Raw genomic sequence first — 15,387 nt, forward strand, 5'->3', positions numbered from 1 at the left:
AAAGACCTAAAAACTCCAGTAGCTGGACTGACAACATTTAGAGTAACTAGGAAACTAAGAACTTAATGAAGTTGCCTATAATAATGTGCATGCTCAGGAAATACCTCCAGCCCAACTCCAGAAGAGAGAAACTAACCACTGCCTCTGAAAACATTAGTAGTTGAACCTCTTGCCAACTTGAGGATAGACCCTCAGTCCACACCAGGCAACCCACACTCTAGCACAATATGGTTATGGTGTCAACATGAACATCGGAATCATGTGGAAGCTTAGAAAACTAGCAAGTGGAAGTTCTAGAAGAAATTTCTTAGGAATGAGTTCTAGGGAAATATGCTAAAGAGGCAATAGAACCTAAAATCACTCCCCTTAAGACACCAACTTACTACTAGGAATATCCTATATTCCTTGGATCCTCTAAACTTGATAAGTATCTCTCCTCCCAAAAAAAAGAGAGACTTAAGGTTTCATAACCAACTAATATTGCTGAAAACACCTGCCAAATCAGTCAGAAGACCTGAAAGTGTTGAAATTAAGCCATTCTGGCATACTATTTCTTGTTTAGTTCCAAGTCACTGTTCCTATCCAAAACAACCAAAGGAAAATTCACAATTTATTAGTTCTTAAAGAAACTCCTACAGTAAGTTGAAAAACAATAATGACATTCTGGATAAAAAAATACTTATTCCATAAAATTATCTTATTTAGTTATATATATAGCACATATATTATATATATATATAAATAATATATAATAGGATAAATATACAATCTTATATATTATGTCCAAATAATATCTATATTATCTATATATTCTATATAGTATAAAGGAATAAACAATAATGACATCTAATTATATAAAAATACTTACTGATCTATATATATCTATATAATCTATATATATATATATATATATATATATATATATATATATATATATATGTATGTATGTATGTATGTATATGTATGTATATATGTATGTATGTATGTATGTATATATATATATCTATCTAGATAGATAGATATATATATATATATATATATATATATATATATATATATATATATATATATATATATATATACCTACATATGTGCATCAATATATATACACCTAGAGAAGGGAAGTTAGTTTGTTTAATAATATTGCTACTTGTCTCTACCCTACATACATACTTATTGAAGTTCCTCAGATTGCTAAAATTTCTGGATTATTGGTGTAACAGACCTCCTCCAATACCAGTTAAACTCCCGAAATTCTAGATCTCCCTACAATGAGGCATCTACAGAACTGGAACCTTCTTCCCATGAGAGCTAAAACTAACATCGAATCTGATAAGAGACCACCTGTTGACCCATGTTCAGGTAACAGGAAAGAACCCCAGCCTGATTCTTGCCTGGCCAAAAAAACCTCCCAAAAATCATATGACCTTGATGAGAAGACCTCTGCTTTGCTAAAAATAACTCCTATAAGGACTGAAAACCTCTTAGAAGAAATCAGCGGTGATAAACGCTGCAAATAAAGGCAAAACTTCTCTGCAAGAGACCCTGAACAATGAGAATATCTTCAACTCCAAAATCAAAAACCTGCATGAGGACTAGGCCTTCCCCAATGCTACCCCGATATTTGGAAAGAGAACCTTAGCTTACAAAGTAGTTCTCTTTCTCCAGTATATGTAGCCGATCCAATATGGTAAAATTAAGGAGGGGAAAAAACGTCAGGAGACTCCTCTTGTCCTTACCCGAGCAATCCTATTGGAAATCAAATTCTGGTGCTAGAACTGGAGCCACTCATGCTGGAGCTGGTGCCCTACCAGACCAAACAGAGGAAAGGGACAACAGGCACAGATCTGCACCAATTTCTGACATGGCCCAATTCCCTGTCAATCCAAACGACAACGGAGTAAGACAGGACGTGCCAAGGACTAGGCAAGAAAAAGCAGGGGTGTTGAGCCTTCCTCCAATGCAGGAAACAACCCAACTTACCAAGACTCTCGTGAGGGTAGTGCACAAAAGAAAACACCAATAATAATAATAAAATCCCACGAAATTTATGCCAATTGAACATATAAAATTGCTCCATCCTATCAAATCTAATGCCCTGAATCAATGGGAAGCTCATTTGGAGTAAGAGATTGAAGAGAAGCAGCAGAGAACCTAACCAATTACTAAATGGGGAAGCAGACAAGACATGCATCCCTTTTACTTGAGTCTTACTAGTATTATCCTCTATACTAGTTGTTTCTACACCCTAACAAGCTCTCTTGGTTTATGATCAATTACTACATTTCGTTCAAAAACGATTCATATAGGTACCAAATCATAACCTTTCCCTCAGCAAAAACATATAAGGGTCAATAAAACTGGAATAATGCCTATTATGGCAAGTCTTACCTTACAGGTTCTAACCAGGCAAATATTTAAAAATAAAAAAACAAACCAACAGAAAACCGAGTGCATCTGTCGAGCTCCTACCGAAACCAGCGACAGAAGTATACTGATCGGCTACAAGTGTTTGTACCTATTGGTCCCCTGGTGGGGGGATGGGGGAAATAGATGGATAGAAGACAGATATTCATAGAAAACCAAGCGTTCTCATTTTTTGTTTCAATCTGTTGCACTACTGCTGGCACAGATGTAAAAGCTATATAACAGAGAGGTAAGGTTCATTTCAAAAATTATACTTAATGAGATGGGACCAAAGAAATCAATCAAAAAGGTTTTTACAACGAGGAACTACTGAAAAAGGAATAACTTACATCACATATTTGTCAATCTTTAGCAGGTACTTGGCAGCATCAAGAAAAATTACCACAAAGGAAGATGATACTGAAACTCATGCTGAACAAGATTTAAGAGTCAAGTCAAGGGTAAGTATGTTAGAAGAATATGAGATAAATGTCTGAGTTCATCAGGGCTATCACTGATTATTACAGTAAAAGAAAAAATCCTAATTACAGAAAGGGAGGCAACATGGAATTATTGCCAGCAAATGACCTGGTGTTAACAGCAGAACCTGCAGTGGTGGTCATCTTAGAAATGTTCAGAAAGATGAATATTGGAATGCAGAAGTGTGGACCCAATAATCAATGTATGCAAAATAACAATCATGGAAATCAGAAAGGGCGCAAAGGAAGAATGGCCAAACTCTAATGTGGTAAACATGTACGGGTAAATGTAATGTCAAGTATTGAATATAATTGGCACAGAAGTTGCAGGTAATGATGACAGCTAAGTTTAAATGGAGGTAAAGATGATGGTTAAATTTAAATGGGATGAGGGATTTTTGGTACCTGAAATCTAAAAGAGAAAAGAAAAGGAGAGAGGAAAATTATTTTATAGTAGATGAACATGCCTTGGAAAAGGTAAATATAATTTCTGTTTCTTGGTGACATGGAATTCTGAAGCTGAAAAAATAATCGGTAACACCCTGGATAAAGTGGAAAGATACTGCCTGGCTAGTAGTGTTCAGTATTCTAATAGTAGTATGTTTTTTTATGTGCTACACTGCCAGTCTTTGCATGTTTACAAAATATTTCCATTCCTGTCAATTAAAGTTCTAAAGAAGTGTATTTCATTTATGCAGTATACCTTACTGGAACTTGTTTATATGACAACTGTGCTTTTACCATTTTAAAAACAAAATGCAGTTATCAGTATAAAGGGAGGGTGGTATTCATATTTTGGTTACTAATTCCAATGTTAGTGATACACAACCAAAGGAACATTTACAACGAATCCTTTTTTTGTTTCATCAAAACCCCATTAACCATTATACACCATTATACACATTCGCATTTGTGGTCCTAGGATATCCCCAGACTCGACATTCCTTTGTTAAACAGATGAAAATATAGCAGTCTCATGGCACATGTGCCACTTGAACCCCCTCAGATATTTGTCACTATCTTCACTTTTCTTGAATATGCATCTGCATTAACAGCTCTCTTCAAGATTTACTAGGCTGTTTCCTCCCTGCAGGCTTGCCAATTTCCAGTGTCATTCTACACATTATTTCATTAATTATGTATTACCTAATTCACCTTCATTTTTTATGCCTTTTCACTTTCCTTGCAAAAAGATATAAAAGTGTTTTCTACACCTCAATCAGTACTTTTGGTTGCCTATTCACCTCTTTGGCCTCTGATTTATTGGCTTCATGATGATAATTTACTGTAAGTACATGTCTCTGCATTTGCTAGCAATACTCCAGAGTTTTCAATGTTTTGTAAATATTATTTATTAAATTTACCACTTGTTTTGGTGTCAGTTTCTTAGCAATCACTGGCTACCAAGCAATTAATAGTTAGCCCTTGAAATCAAACATTCTCCAAATGCCATGTGCAAAAATTTCAAAAGAATCTATGGATTCAGAATAAATTTACAATCAACCAACCAAATAATGTGTAAAATAACCACAGCAAATGAAAATGAAATGCATAAAAAGGTCAGAATAGGTACATATCAAAACACAAAAAAAGGATACCATAATTGACTACCTAAAATTAAAAATACTGTACACAATAATGTCAATAACACTGTATAGTAAATATAAGAAAAAATTTTTCACTTGTGTTCACCTCCTCCATTACTATCTTTACTGTACTACTATGAGTGAATGATAGTTAACTCCTTCCTGGGCTGGTAAACTTTTGGTAATTTGTTACACAAAAGGCTCTCAAATCTGGGGACATTCAAAGACCATGAATGTGAGCATATATATGACTGATTGACTGATGGGTTTTTGTTAATATTTTCATAATAAAATTACGTTTCATATATACTTACCAAGTAATTACATAGCTATACTTTTAACCTTGCGTGTGGCAGCCTTTTATTTAAAAATCACAGTAGCACTTGGATAGGTAAGTGTAGGTGACAAGCCCCACCCACTTAACAGGTAGTGTTGGAACGACGAAGCCGGTAACGTCATTCTGTTCGTGCCCTTATGTCCAATAGAGGGGAGGAGGGAGGGCTCTGATTCTGTAATTACTTGGTAAGTACATATGAAACAATTTTATGTAATTACCAAGTAATTACACAGCTGAGTCCCACACTGATAGGGGGTGGGATGAATGGACATATTCTACTCCAAACCATTACAGTGTGATAATGACTTTGAAATAGAAAGGATGGCTAGCACAGAAACAATGCTTGTCATTCTTTACCTGGTAAGAGAGCTACTGCAGGTGAATACTGCCTCTGGTTGGTACTCATCTTAACCTGTAGTGGCATGGCAGTTGAGCCGAGGGTCGCCTCTATATAAGTGGGAGTCTTGCAACGGAGGGTAGGCCTGATCACTGAGTGACATACATATATAAAAAGTGCCCTTGCCCTGGGCGCAGTACCAATAAAACAAACAACCAGACAACGCTGTCACCTACACTGACAAAAAACCACTACCCAGCCACTAAGACTGGTGGGCACTCCAGGTACAAAGTACCCCAAGGCTCCCAAAAACTCGACACCTTATGTCATGGCTAACAGACAGGAGATAAAGAATTCTTCCTATGCTTCTTATGCCAATACCATGCCAGCCACTGATAATGGTCCCAGGATACTTCAATTCTCAAACACTGTTTCGACTTCTTTTAAGTAGTGAGACGTGAAGCAAACACTGTTTCGACTTCTCTTAAGTAGTGAGACGCGAAGATCGATTTGCACCTCCAAAAGGTCAATTGAAGAATGGACGAAAGGGACAATTATGCTTGGAAGCGAGAGAGGTGGAGACTGCTTGGACTTCATGCACTTTCATTTTGAACAAAGGCAAAATGTCCTCCTGAATCTGAGAATGTGCCTTGGAAATCAGGTCCCTTAGGAAGAACATCAAGGCTTTCTATGAAAGAGGGCGAGAGGGATTCTTGACAGAACACCACAGATTGCTGGATGGCCCTCTGATCTTCTTTCCTTTGCAGATAATACCTTAGGGCTCTGAAGGGGCAAAGGACCCTTTCCTCTTCCTATGGGCCCAGGATTTCCATTAAACTCTTAAGGTGGAAGGAATGAAGCCAGGGTTTGGATGGGTCCTCATTCTTGGTGAGGAAACCTTGGGTAAAAGAGCACAATGCATCTCCTTGGGAGAAGCCAACCCTCTTGTCAATAGCTTGCAGTTCACTTACACCCTTTGCAGTTGCCAAAGCTATGTGGAAGTGTCTTCCGAGTGAGGTCCTTTAAGGAAGCGGAACTGAGGGGTTCGAAAGGAGGGCCTGTGAGCCACTTGAGCACGACGTCTAGGTTCCAGGAAACCAGGCTGGCCTTCTGTTTAGAAGTGTTAAATGACTTGGTAAGGTCATTAAGATCCAGGTTTGAGGACAGGTCCAGACCTCTGTGCTTAAAAACCGAGATCACGCTTGAACAGCCAGAACCCTAAAAGGGCAGGTCTGGTTAAACAAATCATTTATAACTAAACTAAAGCACAGCTCGATATCCTTTAAGGGTGGACGAGGACAGACCTCTAGAGGTCCTCAGATAGAGGAGGAAGTCTGCTATTTGTGTTAAAGATGTCTCAGAAGACAAGATGCTATGTCTGAGACACCATCTACAAAAAACTGTCCACTTTGCTTGGTAGACGTCACTAGAAGATTGTCGTCTGCATCTCGCGACACCTTCTGCAGCTGCTCTTGAAAAGCCTCTTGCTCTGACCACCTTCCCGACAGTCTGAAGCCTGTCAGAGTAAGAGTGGACAATCTTCAGTGATATCTCTTGAAGTGAGGTTGTTTAAGTAGCCGAAGAAGGTCCGGGAACCACTCCTTCATGGGCCAAAATGGGGCTACGAGGGCCACCGAGACATTGTGGTGTGAGACTAACTTGTTCAGCACTTCCCTCACCATGCTGAAGGGTGGGAAGGCTTACGGATCCAGGCCTGACCAGTCCTGTGGCATGGTGTCTGTCGCTCATCCCAGGGGATCCGGGGCTGGAAAGCAGAAGAGAGGAAGACGATGGTTTCTTGAATGGTAAACAGGTCCAATGTCAGTTTGCCCTATAATTTCCAAAGGTCAAGACAGACAATGGGATCTAAGGTCCACTCGGTGGGAAGGACCTGCTTCTGACGGCTCAGTTCATCTGCGAGAACATTCAGTCTCCCTTGAATAAACCAAGTGACCAGTGTCACTCGATTTTGGTCTGCCCATAGAAGATCCTTTGCTGCCTGGCAGAGAGAAAAGGAATGAGTGCCTCCCTGCTTTCGGATATACAACAGTGCGGTGGTTTTGTCCGCATAGACTACCACTGTCTTGTTGTAGATCATGGTCAAGAAGCACTGAAGGCCTAGATGAATGGCCTTTAACTCCCTGACATTGAAATGAAGGTTTCATTCTTCCGGGGACCATGTCCTGGAAACTTCCTGACTTCCCATAAGGGCTCCCCAGCCAAGATTCAAGGCATCTGAGTTAAAAATCTAGGTTGGAGCTCAGAGGAAGAACTTTCCCTGCAAAAGTCTTCCTTTGGACGTCTACCACTGGAGGTCCAATTTGATTTCCTGAGAGATGAGAAACATGACAGAGTCCGGTTGGGTTTTCCTGTCCCAGTTGGCTCTTAGGTAGAATTGGAGGACTCTCATGTGGAGTCAGCACAGCTTGATGAAACGTCTCTTTGGATGCTAGAGCCCCTATTAGGCTCATCCACTGATGGGCCAAACAAATCGAGAGGGCAAGGAAGCTGCAGATCATCTTGAGGCAGTTGGCGATTTTCTTGGGGGGTGGAAAAGCCTGCAAAGTCTGAGAATTGAGAATCATCCCCAAATAGAGGATCTCTTTGTGTCATGGCTAACTGGGACTTTTGGAGATTTACAAGTATTCCTAGTTCCTGAGTAAGGTGAAGAATGGTCTGCAAGTCCTTTGTGCACTTCTCCTTCGAAGGGGATTGAAGAAGCCAGTCATCCAGGTAAAGGTTGATGTTGATGCCAATCAGATGAAGCCATTTTGTGAGAGGGGCAAATACTCTCGTAAACACTTGAGGTGTCGTGGAGAGGCCGAAGCAGAGAGCCCGAAACTGAAATTCTTTGCCCTGGAAGATGAACCTGATATACTTCGTGGAGTCCGGATGGATGGGGATGTGGAAGTATGTGTCTTGTATATCCAACATTATCATCCAATTGCCCGGGTGAATGGATGATATGACAGACTGATTCATCTCCATCTTGAACTTCGTCTTCCTTACAAAGAGACTGAGGGCGCTTACGCTGAGGACTGGTCTCCAACCACCCGATGCGTTGGGAACTACAAACAGATGATTGTAGAAGCCCTCTGTGCATGTGCTCTTGACTTCTTCTATGGCTCTCTTTAGAAGGAGAAAAAAGACTTCCTTCAAAAGGGCCGAATGCTTCTCTGAGCCTTTTGAGTAGGCCATCAAGACGATGGGAGAAGTGACCAAAGGAGGGTTCTTCATGAAGGGGATGGAGTAGCCCTCCTTCAGAATCTTGACGATCCACTGGCCTGCCCCTCTGTGACTCCATTTCTCCCAAAAATGGAGAAGTCTGGCTCCTACTGGGGCACAAAGTACTTCTTGTTCATTTCTTAGGCACAGCCTTGGAAGAGCTCCTTCCCTTGATGGCTCTGGCTGGGAACCAGACATTGGAGTGAGGCCTGAGTTGCAACTTGGGCATGCTTCCACAAAAGGGATGTTGTTGAAACGGAGAGACCATCTTAGGCACAAACTATGACGACGAAACCTTGGGGCGCTTGGAAGACTGTGCTAAGAGGTCTTGAGTTTATTTCTTCTGAAGGTCCAAAGTGGTTTCTTCCACTACTGACTGGGGGAAAAGGTGAAGAGAATCCAAAGGCAAATATAATAACGCCAACCTCTGTGACTGTGCGACTCCTCTGGTGGTGAAGGAGCACTACAGTTCTCTTTTCTTCAGAACCCCGAAAGAGAAAAGGGCCGCAAGTTCCACAGAGCCATCCCTGATGGCTTTGTCTGCTCATGACTTAACTCCAAACAAATCTGTTGCAAAGTGCTAATCCATGTCCTTGTGGTCTTCGATCTTCTTGGCAAGGGTGCCTACTGTCCAGTCAAGAAGCCAAAAACCTCGAAAAACTTGAAGAGGTTCTTGGCTAGGTGGTCCAGCTCTGTCGAAGACAGCATAATCTTTGCCAAAGCGAAGGCCGACCGACGGGAAGAGTCAACGAGGCCGGAGAAGTCCCCTTGGGAGGAGGCAGCGACTCCCAAAGAGGGAGCTTCCCCGGTGGCGTACGACAGGTATCCCCTCTTAAGCAGACGAGAGGAAGGATGGGCGAAAGTAGGTTTACCTTACTCCCTCTCAGCAGACACCCAGTCTCCAATTTCCTTGATTGTCTTTTTAGACAATGCGAATAGAACCATCTTGGGAACCCTGGAGCTATCTTCTGGGAGGTTCCTCAACAGGAAGAAAGAAGCAGGCGAGACCGGGGCAGCTGGACAGGGAAAAAAGACAGAACACTCGCCAACAGGTAGTGAAGGAAAGCTGCATATGCCAAAGGAGGAGCAGGGTCTTGGTTGAACTCATCTTCTTCTTCAAAAGTGATCAGAGACGGGGATAAGTCATGAGCAGGCTTGGAAGATGGAGCTTTCTTGAGGAAGTTCATGATTTCAAACAACTGTTGCTTGATGGGTGCCAAAGAAGGCTCATCTTGTTCCAAGGTGGGCACTTGGCGCTCAGGAGAAGTAGACAGGTGACGAAGGGTTGGCGCCGGACGCTTAGGAGCTGGTGGTGGGTGTTCGGGAGGAAACAGGCACTTAGACGACAGGCGCCTGAAGTGGTCCTTTGGGCGCCTGAGAACCAAAGGAGGGCGCTTAGCGGAAGGGCATTCCTGAGAGAATACTTCTGGCAAATCCCATGGGTGAGAAGGAAGTCGTGCCGGAGCAAAGGTGGAGGGATCCACAGTGTAGCTGCAGGAAGGCTGTGGACTGCAAAGTGTCTCCTTGTACTGCTAAACAGGCAGCGGAGAAGAGCAGCCGATGTTGTCCGCATGCCTCTTCAATGGCTGGAACGAATCGAGAAAGCGCCTGTGGTAACTGGAATTGGAATCCAAACTTGACAACAAACGACGCACAGCCAGAGACAGGCCTTTCCAACAGCCGCCTGTCAACACCTGGGTTCATACAACAGGCTTGAATGAGGGGGCAACTACCCACGGGAAAACCCCACCAGCCTCCCTTGGACCTCCGGTATGTCTTCTCCCAAGTTTAGGGGAGCGGGACAGTGACCTTCGTCTAGAAGAGCCAACGGGACAAGTAGCCACCTCCTCCACTTGCACTTCACTAGATACTTTATCACAGAACACTTTGTCCATCAGGACTTTCAGGGACACCCCTATCTCAGACACAGTATGCACTACTAGATTCAACTTCTTATCAAACCTGGATTCAAGGTTGGCAATGGCATCGGGATTGGAAGCATGGGAGCCAGGCACAGGAGTAAGTGGACTGATAGTAGGAGGGCTGGGAATAGGGGAAGAAGGAATAGCAGGACTAAGATCTGACTTAGGCTTAGGGGTAGAATCTAAGCTAACGGAAGCCTTACATTCAACCCTTTCTCCTCCAATCCCTTTCAAGCTTACTAAGGTGAGATTCAAGAACCTTCCACTTTCTCTCATTTCACTCCTTGCACTCACCACAAGTATTCTCCTTAGAACATACTTACCCTCTACAATTACTGCACCTAGTGCGCGAATCATAACATACCTTAATCAATCTAGTTCTACATCCTTCGCTACAACAGCGAACTCTAAAAGCACTCGAATCACACATATCTGATTTCAAAAAGCTAACAAATGCAAACAAAAGCTTGAAGGCTATACAAAAGCGACAATACTTCACCGAAATCCAGCAAGAAACAACCAAAAATCGGTGAAAAAAGCTACAGCAGACACTACGATGTTGACCATGTGGCAGCAAAACAGAATGACACTACTGGCTTCATCGTTCAAACACTACCCATTAAGTGGGTGGGGCTTGTCACCTACTACCTACAGTAACTATCAAAGTGCTACCGCAATTTTAAAATAAAAGGCTGTCGCACGAGGTTAAAACTATAGCTATGTAATTACTCTGTAAGTTACTTATATGTAAACAAGTTTCGTTATAGCAACTCTGATTTCTACAGCAATAAGCTACTAACCTGTAAAGCAGGGCAATGACTCATAAGAAGGGTAAGGTCTTTCTGAGTGAGCCAAGCACCACAACCTTCAAGGATCACTTCCTCCAACACAGGCAAGTGTTTCTCCAGCCGGAAAAATGGTGAAGTGACAACAACCATACGGTTCTGAAATATTTTGAAAGAATAGGTAAAAAATTTTACAATAAATTTTGTTTCCAAAGTACATATATCTCACTTCTTATGCATAATGCCTGATATTAAACAAACTAATTATTAGAGGATATTGCTCTATAAAAAAAACTTGCCTCACTACTAGGAAAAAGTCCTTTTACTCATCAAAAAGTCTTTAAAAAATGTCATTCCACAGCCTAAGTGAGCGAAAGCTTCAGGATGGCATATTCAATCATAATCAAACTGCATTTACCAATACTAAGCTAATTTCTTACTTTGTAAGCCAAGTTTTTTTTTTTATTTCTCCCACCTAATTTTATGTTCATAAACAGACAACATCACAACCAGCAGTTTAACTAACAATTTACTTTTGTAATAAAACCATGACCTCAAGTGGAAGATTTTTCAAGCTTTCCCAGGGTCCCTTACCAGGACCCAAGTACCTCCACAAAAAATCATATAAAGCTCTCACAGCATATAAGAGCTCTGAATAGATATTTGCAGATGTTTTGTTGCATTTTGTGTTGCTCAATTCATTCACGCTTAGAAGGTTATTTTCTTCTACATTCTACTGTAATGCTAGGGTCGTAAGACGTGTTTCCTCTTATATTCCAAGGCTATGGTACATATTAAATTTGCTCATATTTCTTCTTTTCTAACTTTTACCTGGACAAATTCAATTTTTTTCACTGTACAGGCAGTCCCCGGTTAACGGCGGGCTCAGTTAACAGTGATCTGGTTTTATGGGGCTTGTCTAGTGACGAAAATCGTCAATTTTCGGCGCCGAAAATTACCGATTTCTGCTTATCGGCGCTGATAATTGGGTATTGGCGCCCATAATCGAAAATTGGCGCTTTTTGGCGCCGATAACCCCCGAAAATCGTTGAAATTGCCAGATTTTCGGTTATCTTCACACCCTCAGAAACGGAACCCCGCCGATAACCAGGGACTGCCTTTATTGGATATTTGACAGACTAAAGCTTTTAATTTTTTAATCTAACATAAAACTGGTAGCTGGTAACTTTGCCACACTGTTATGTTACCTAGTATCAAAAGTTTTTCATTTCTTTTCCTGTGAGGCTGAGGAATGGACTTACCAATACAGTAGTAATGATGATGATAATGCTCAAAATCACCCATTTTAAAGGACATGTAATATTAATTCAAAGTGCCAAGTGCCATTTCTGACCTGGGCTGCTGTTTGTATTTATATAGTCTTTATTTATTTATTGTTTTTCTATATTTTTCTTTTTGACATGGAAATTTTATTCCAAATAAGCTTTGTTGGCAAATCTGTAGCATTTTAGGCATAATTCATATAAATATTTGCTAATTACAATAATATTATTAAACTGTATCATCAAAATCCAGTTTATGATGTTTGAAATATTTTTATTCTTCAAATGAATTCCTTCTTTGTGGTACTAAACTCATGAATCATCCATAATTCTCATTAATTTAAAGTTATGGACATGGCAAAAAATGGTTTTCACGTTATTGCAAAAACTCAATAATGCAAGCACTTATTACAGACAAATTATTTGTTAACATTTCATTTCCCCTACCTAATATGCCACAGTCTCAATGGGATATGCTACAGACAGGACTGTGATCAGGTTCATGGTTTATGTAATAAAGGAGGGATGGGGGTGGATGGGCAAGAAAGCGATCATGGTTTTATGCCAATGGTTACATTAATTGTGCCAGGTGATCACGGTAGATTGACTGGCATCTGATCCACGTAAGCCAGGGAACTGATTAGATGATCAAAGGTATTTTGCTATGCTGAACAATCATCCTAGAGGGACATAATCTAAATCTGGAGCATTTCAAGGAAGTGTAACTGACAGATATCCCAGGAACTGCTGATAGCATTTATGGCAGAAATCAGGTCCTATCAAGTTGATACAGTCCTATGTGCAGCTCTAAATGTTTTCTCAGGGCAGCTTCTAAATGTTGCATGAAATCCTTTTAGAAAACACCCTAATGTATGTGCCTCAGCATTTAAAGATGGGACATAGGAAGTAACAGACCACAACTATTCCTAGCGATATCATGCTATTCAAGGAGGAATAGCTTTTCATCAGAATGCTCAAAGCTTTTTGTTCTTGCAATACACAGTGTAATATATTATCCCAGGTTCAAATAAACGTTGGGGTATATTTTAAGCGTAGTTTATTCCCAGACAAGGATCCATGGTGATACTAACAATTCAGTTACAGAAACTAGACTCGGCTGTTATACAGAAGGCACCAGAAAACGTTAACAGTACAAACCATAAATACATAATAAAACCTTAACAGCAGTTCTCCATAATAACAATAAACAACCATTACCATTGAACGGACATACATAATTATACAACAAACGACTCAAGTATACAACAACTTTTTTTTTTTTTTTTTTTTTTAACATTAAACGAGTCATCGTACATATACATAAATAATGATTTACAATACAAAGCGTACAGTGTTCTTTCCTCAGTCTGTTACTTCTTCTTGGGCCTTCACTTTGAGTTCGTCTACAGATGTATATGTTTCCTCTTTAATATCGCCATGATATTTTTCGAAGGTATATCTACGATTACGCCAACAAAGTTTTCCACTTGATGAAAGCCTGATGAAATAGCATCTGTTTCTCGGTCCGACCTTGACGATTTCACCGATCCTATCCCATTCTTTCGTTGCAGCGTCTTGTATTCGGACTTTATCTCCTCGATAAACACTTTAAGATCTGTTGCGATGCATTGTAACGTGTAGTATTAATCCTCTCTTTCTCTCTCCTCCTCATCTCTGCTGCTTCGATATCCTGGCGACTATCAGACATGAGAGCGCTATGGTGAGATGGAACCAAAGATCTGAGATTATGTCCAAACACCACTTGATTTGGGCTCACGTCCATCTGCATTAGGGTGTTCCTTAATTCCAACAAAGCCTCATGAAATCGCTCATCCATCGTTGCATTTTCAAGTTTGGTCAACAGATTCTTCACTTTCTTTACAATAACCGGCGTGTCCATTGCTACTGGGAAAATGAGGTGAACTTGGACTCCATTTGATTCCTCTTCCTTCAAGAATCTCTGAAATTCGCAGCGCTGAACTGAGGTCCCCATCTGTACGTATCCGTTGAGGGTAGCCTGTAAGGGACATCATTTTGATCATTGCATTACAAACTTGTTTTGCCGATGGGCTGTCCTTCCATTGTTGAACCATAGGATATCCACTTAGACGATCGGCGTAAGTCAAAAATGTTGGCCCTTGAGGTAGAACAAATCTGCAGACACACTTTCAAAGGGACGTGTTGGCAAAGGGTCTGTTTTCAGAGTTTCTTTCCCCAGGCTTGGCAAATGGCGTTGACAAACTTCACATTTCTCAATCATTTGTGTTATGTCATTGGTGATACCTGGCCAATATACGCACAATCGGGCTCGCTGCTTTGTTCTGGTTATTCCTTGATGGGCTGCATGTAGTCGTTCCAAAACCCCTTTCCTCTTTTGTTTCGAATAACTAACCTTTTCCCAAACAGGACAAGATCACCATCTATAGATAATTCATGCTTTATACTTTTATACTGCTTGACACATGGTGGTGAATCCTCATGTTCAACGGTGTCCTCCATTATAGCATGAACCAGCTTTACATAATCTAGATCATTTCGTGCTGTTTCCTGAAGTTCGTCGACAATAAGGTCAACAACTCTTCCGTCATCGTAAATTCTCTGTCATCACAAAAGAGAAAAGTGGTAGAAGTGGGCGGTGATCAGTGATGACTGTAAAATGAGGGAGACCATGCAAGTATAATTTACATTTCAGTATGGCGTATTTGATAGCTAAGGCTTCAAGTTCTATCATGGAATATCTTGTTTCCACGTCCGACAAAAACCTACTTCCACAGGTGATGAGCTTCCATCCTTCTTCGTGTTTCTGAAGTAAGCTGAATCCAAATCCTTTCAGTCTACTTGCATCCGTCTCCAAACGTGTCATCCTACTGGGATCGAACTGCGCAAGAATCGGTGTTTCAGTTAACAACCCTTTAACTTTCTCAAACGCTTCACAATGTGCTGGTAACCACTGAAACTGATTTTTACTCTTAAGAAGATCTCTCAGCGGTGTGCAAGTAGCACTAATGCGAGCAAAATGAGCCAGTT

At 40.9% G+C, this 15,387-nt stretch overlaps 1 protein-coding gene across 1 annotated transcript in view; it reads right to left on the reverse strand.

Annotated features, from left to right (window-relative positions):
- LOC136856598 (F-box/LRR-repeat protein 12-like) overlaps positions 1–15,387 on the reverse strand; it is a 29,948-nt gene that overhangs the window by 3,674 nt on the left and 10,887 nt on the right. Inside the window, exon 4 of the mRNA XM_067134527.1 lies at positions 11,093–11,236. Within this exon, the coding sequence (XP_066990628.1) occupies positions 11,093–11,236 (144 nt within the window). The remainder of the gene's footprint in view (positions 1–11,092; positions 11,237–15,387) is intronic.

The sequence above is a fragment of the Macrobrachium rosenbergii genome, chromosome 3 (assembly GCF_040412425.1).
Source record: "Macrobrachium rosenbergii isolate ZJJX-2024 chromosome 3, ASM4041242v1, whole genome shotgun sequence".
Lineage (NCBI taxonomy): Eukaryota > Metazoa > Arthropoda > Malacostraca > Decapoda > Palaemonidae > Macrobrachium > Macrobrachium rosenbergii.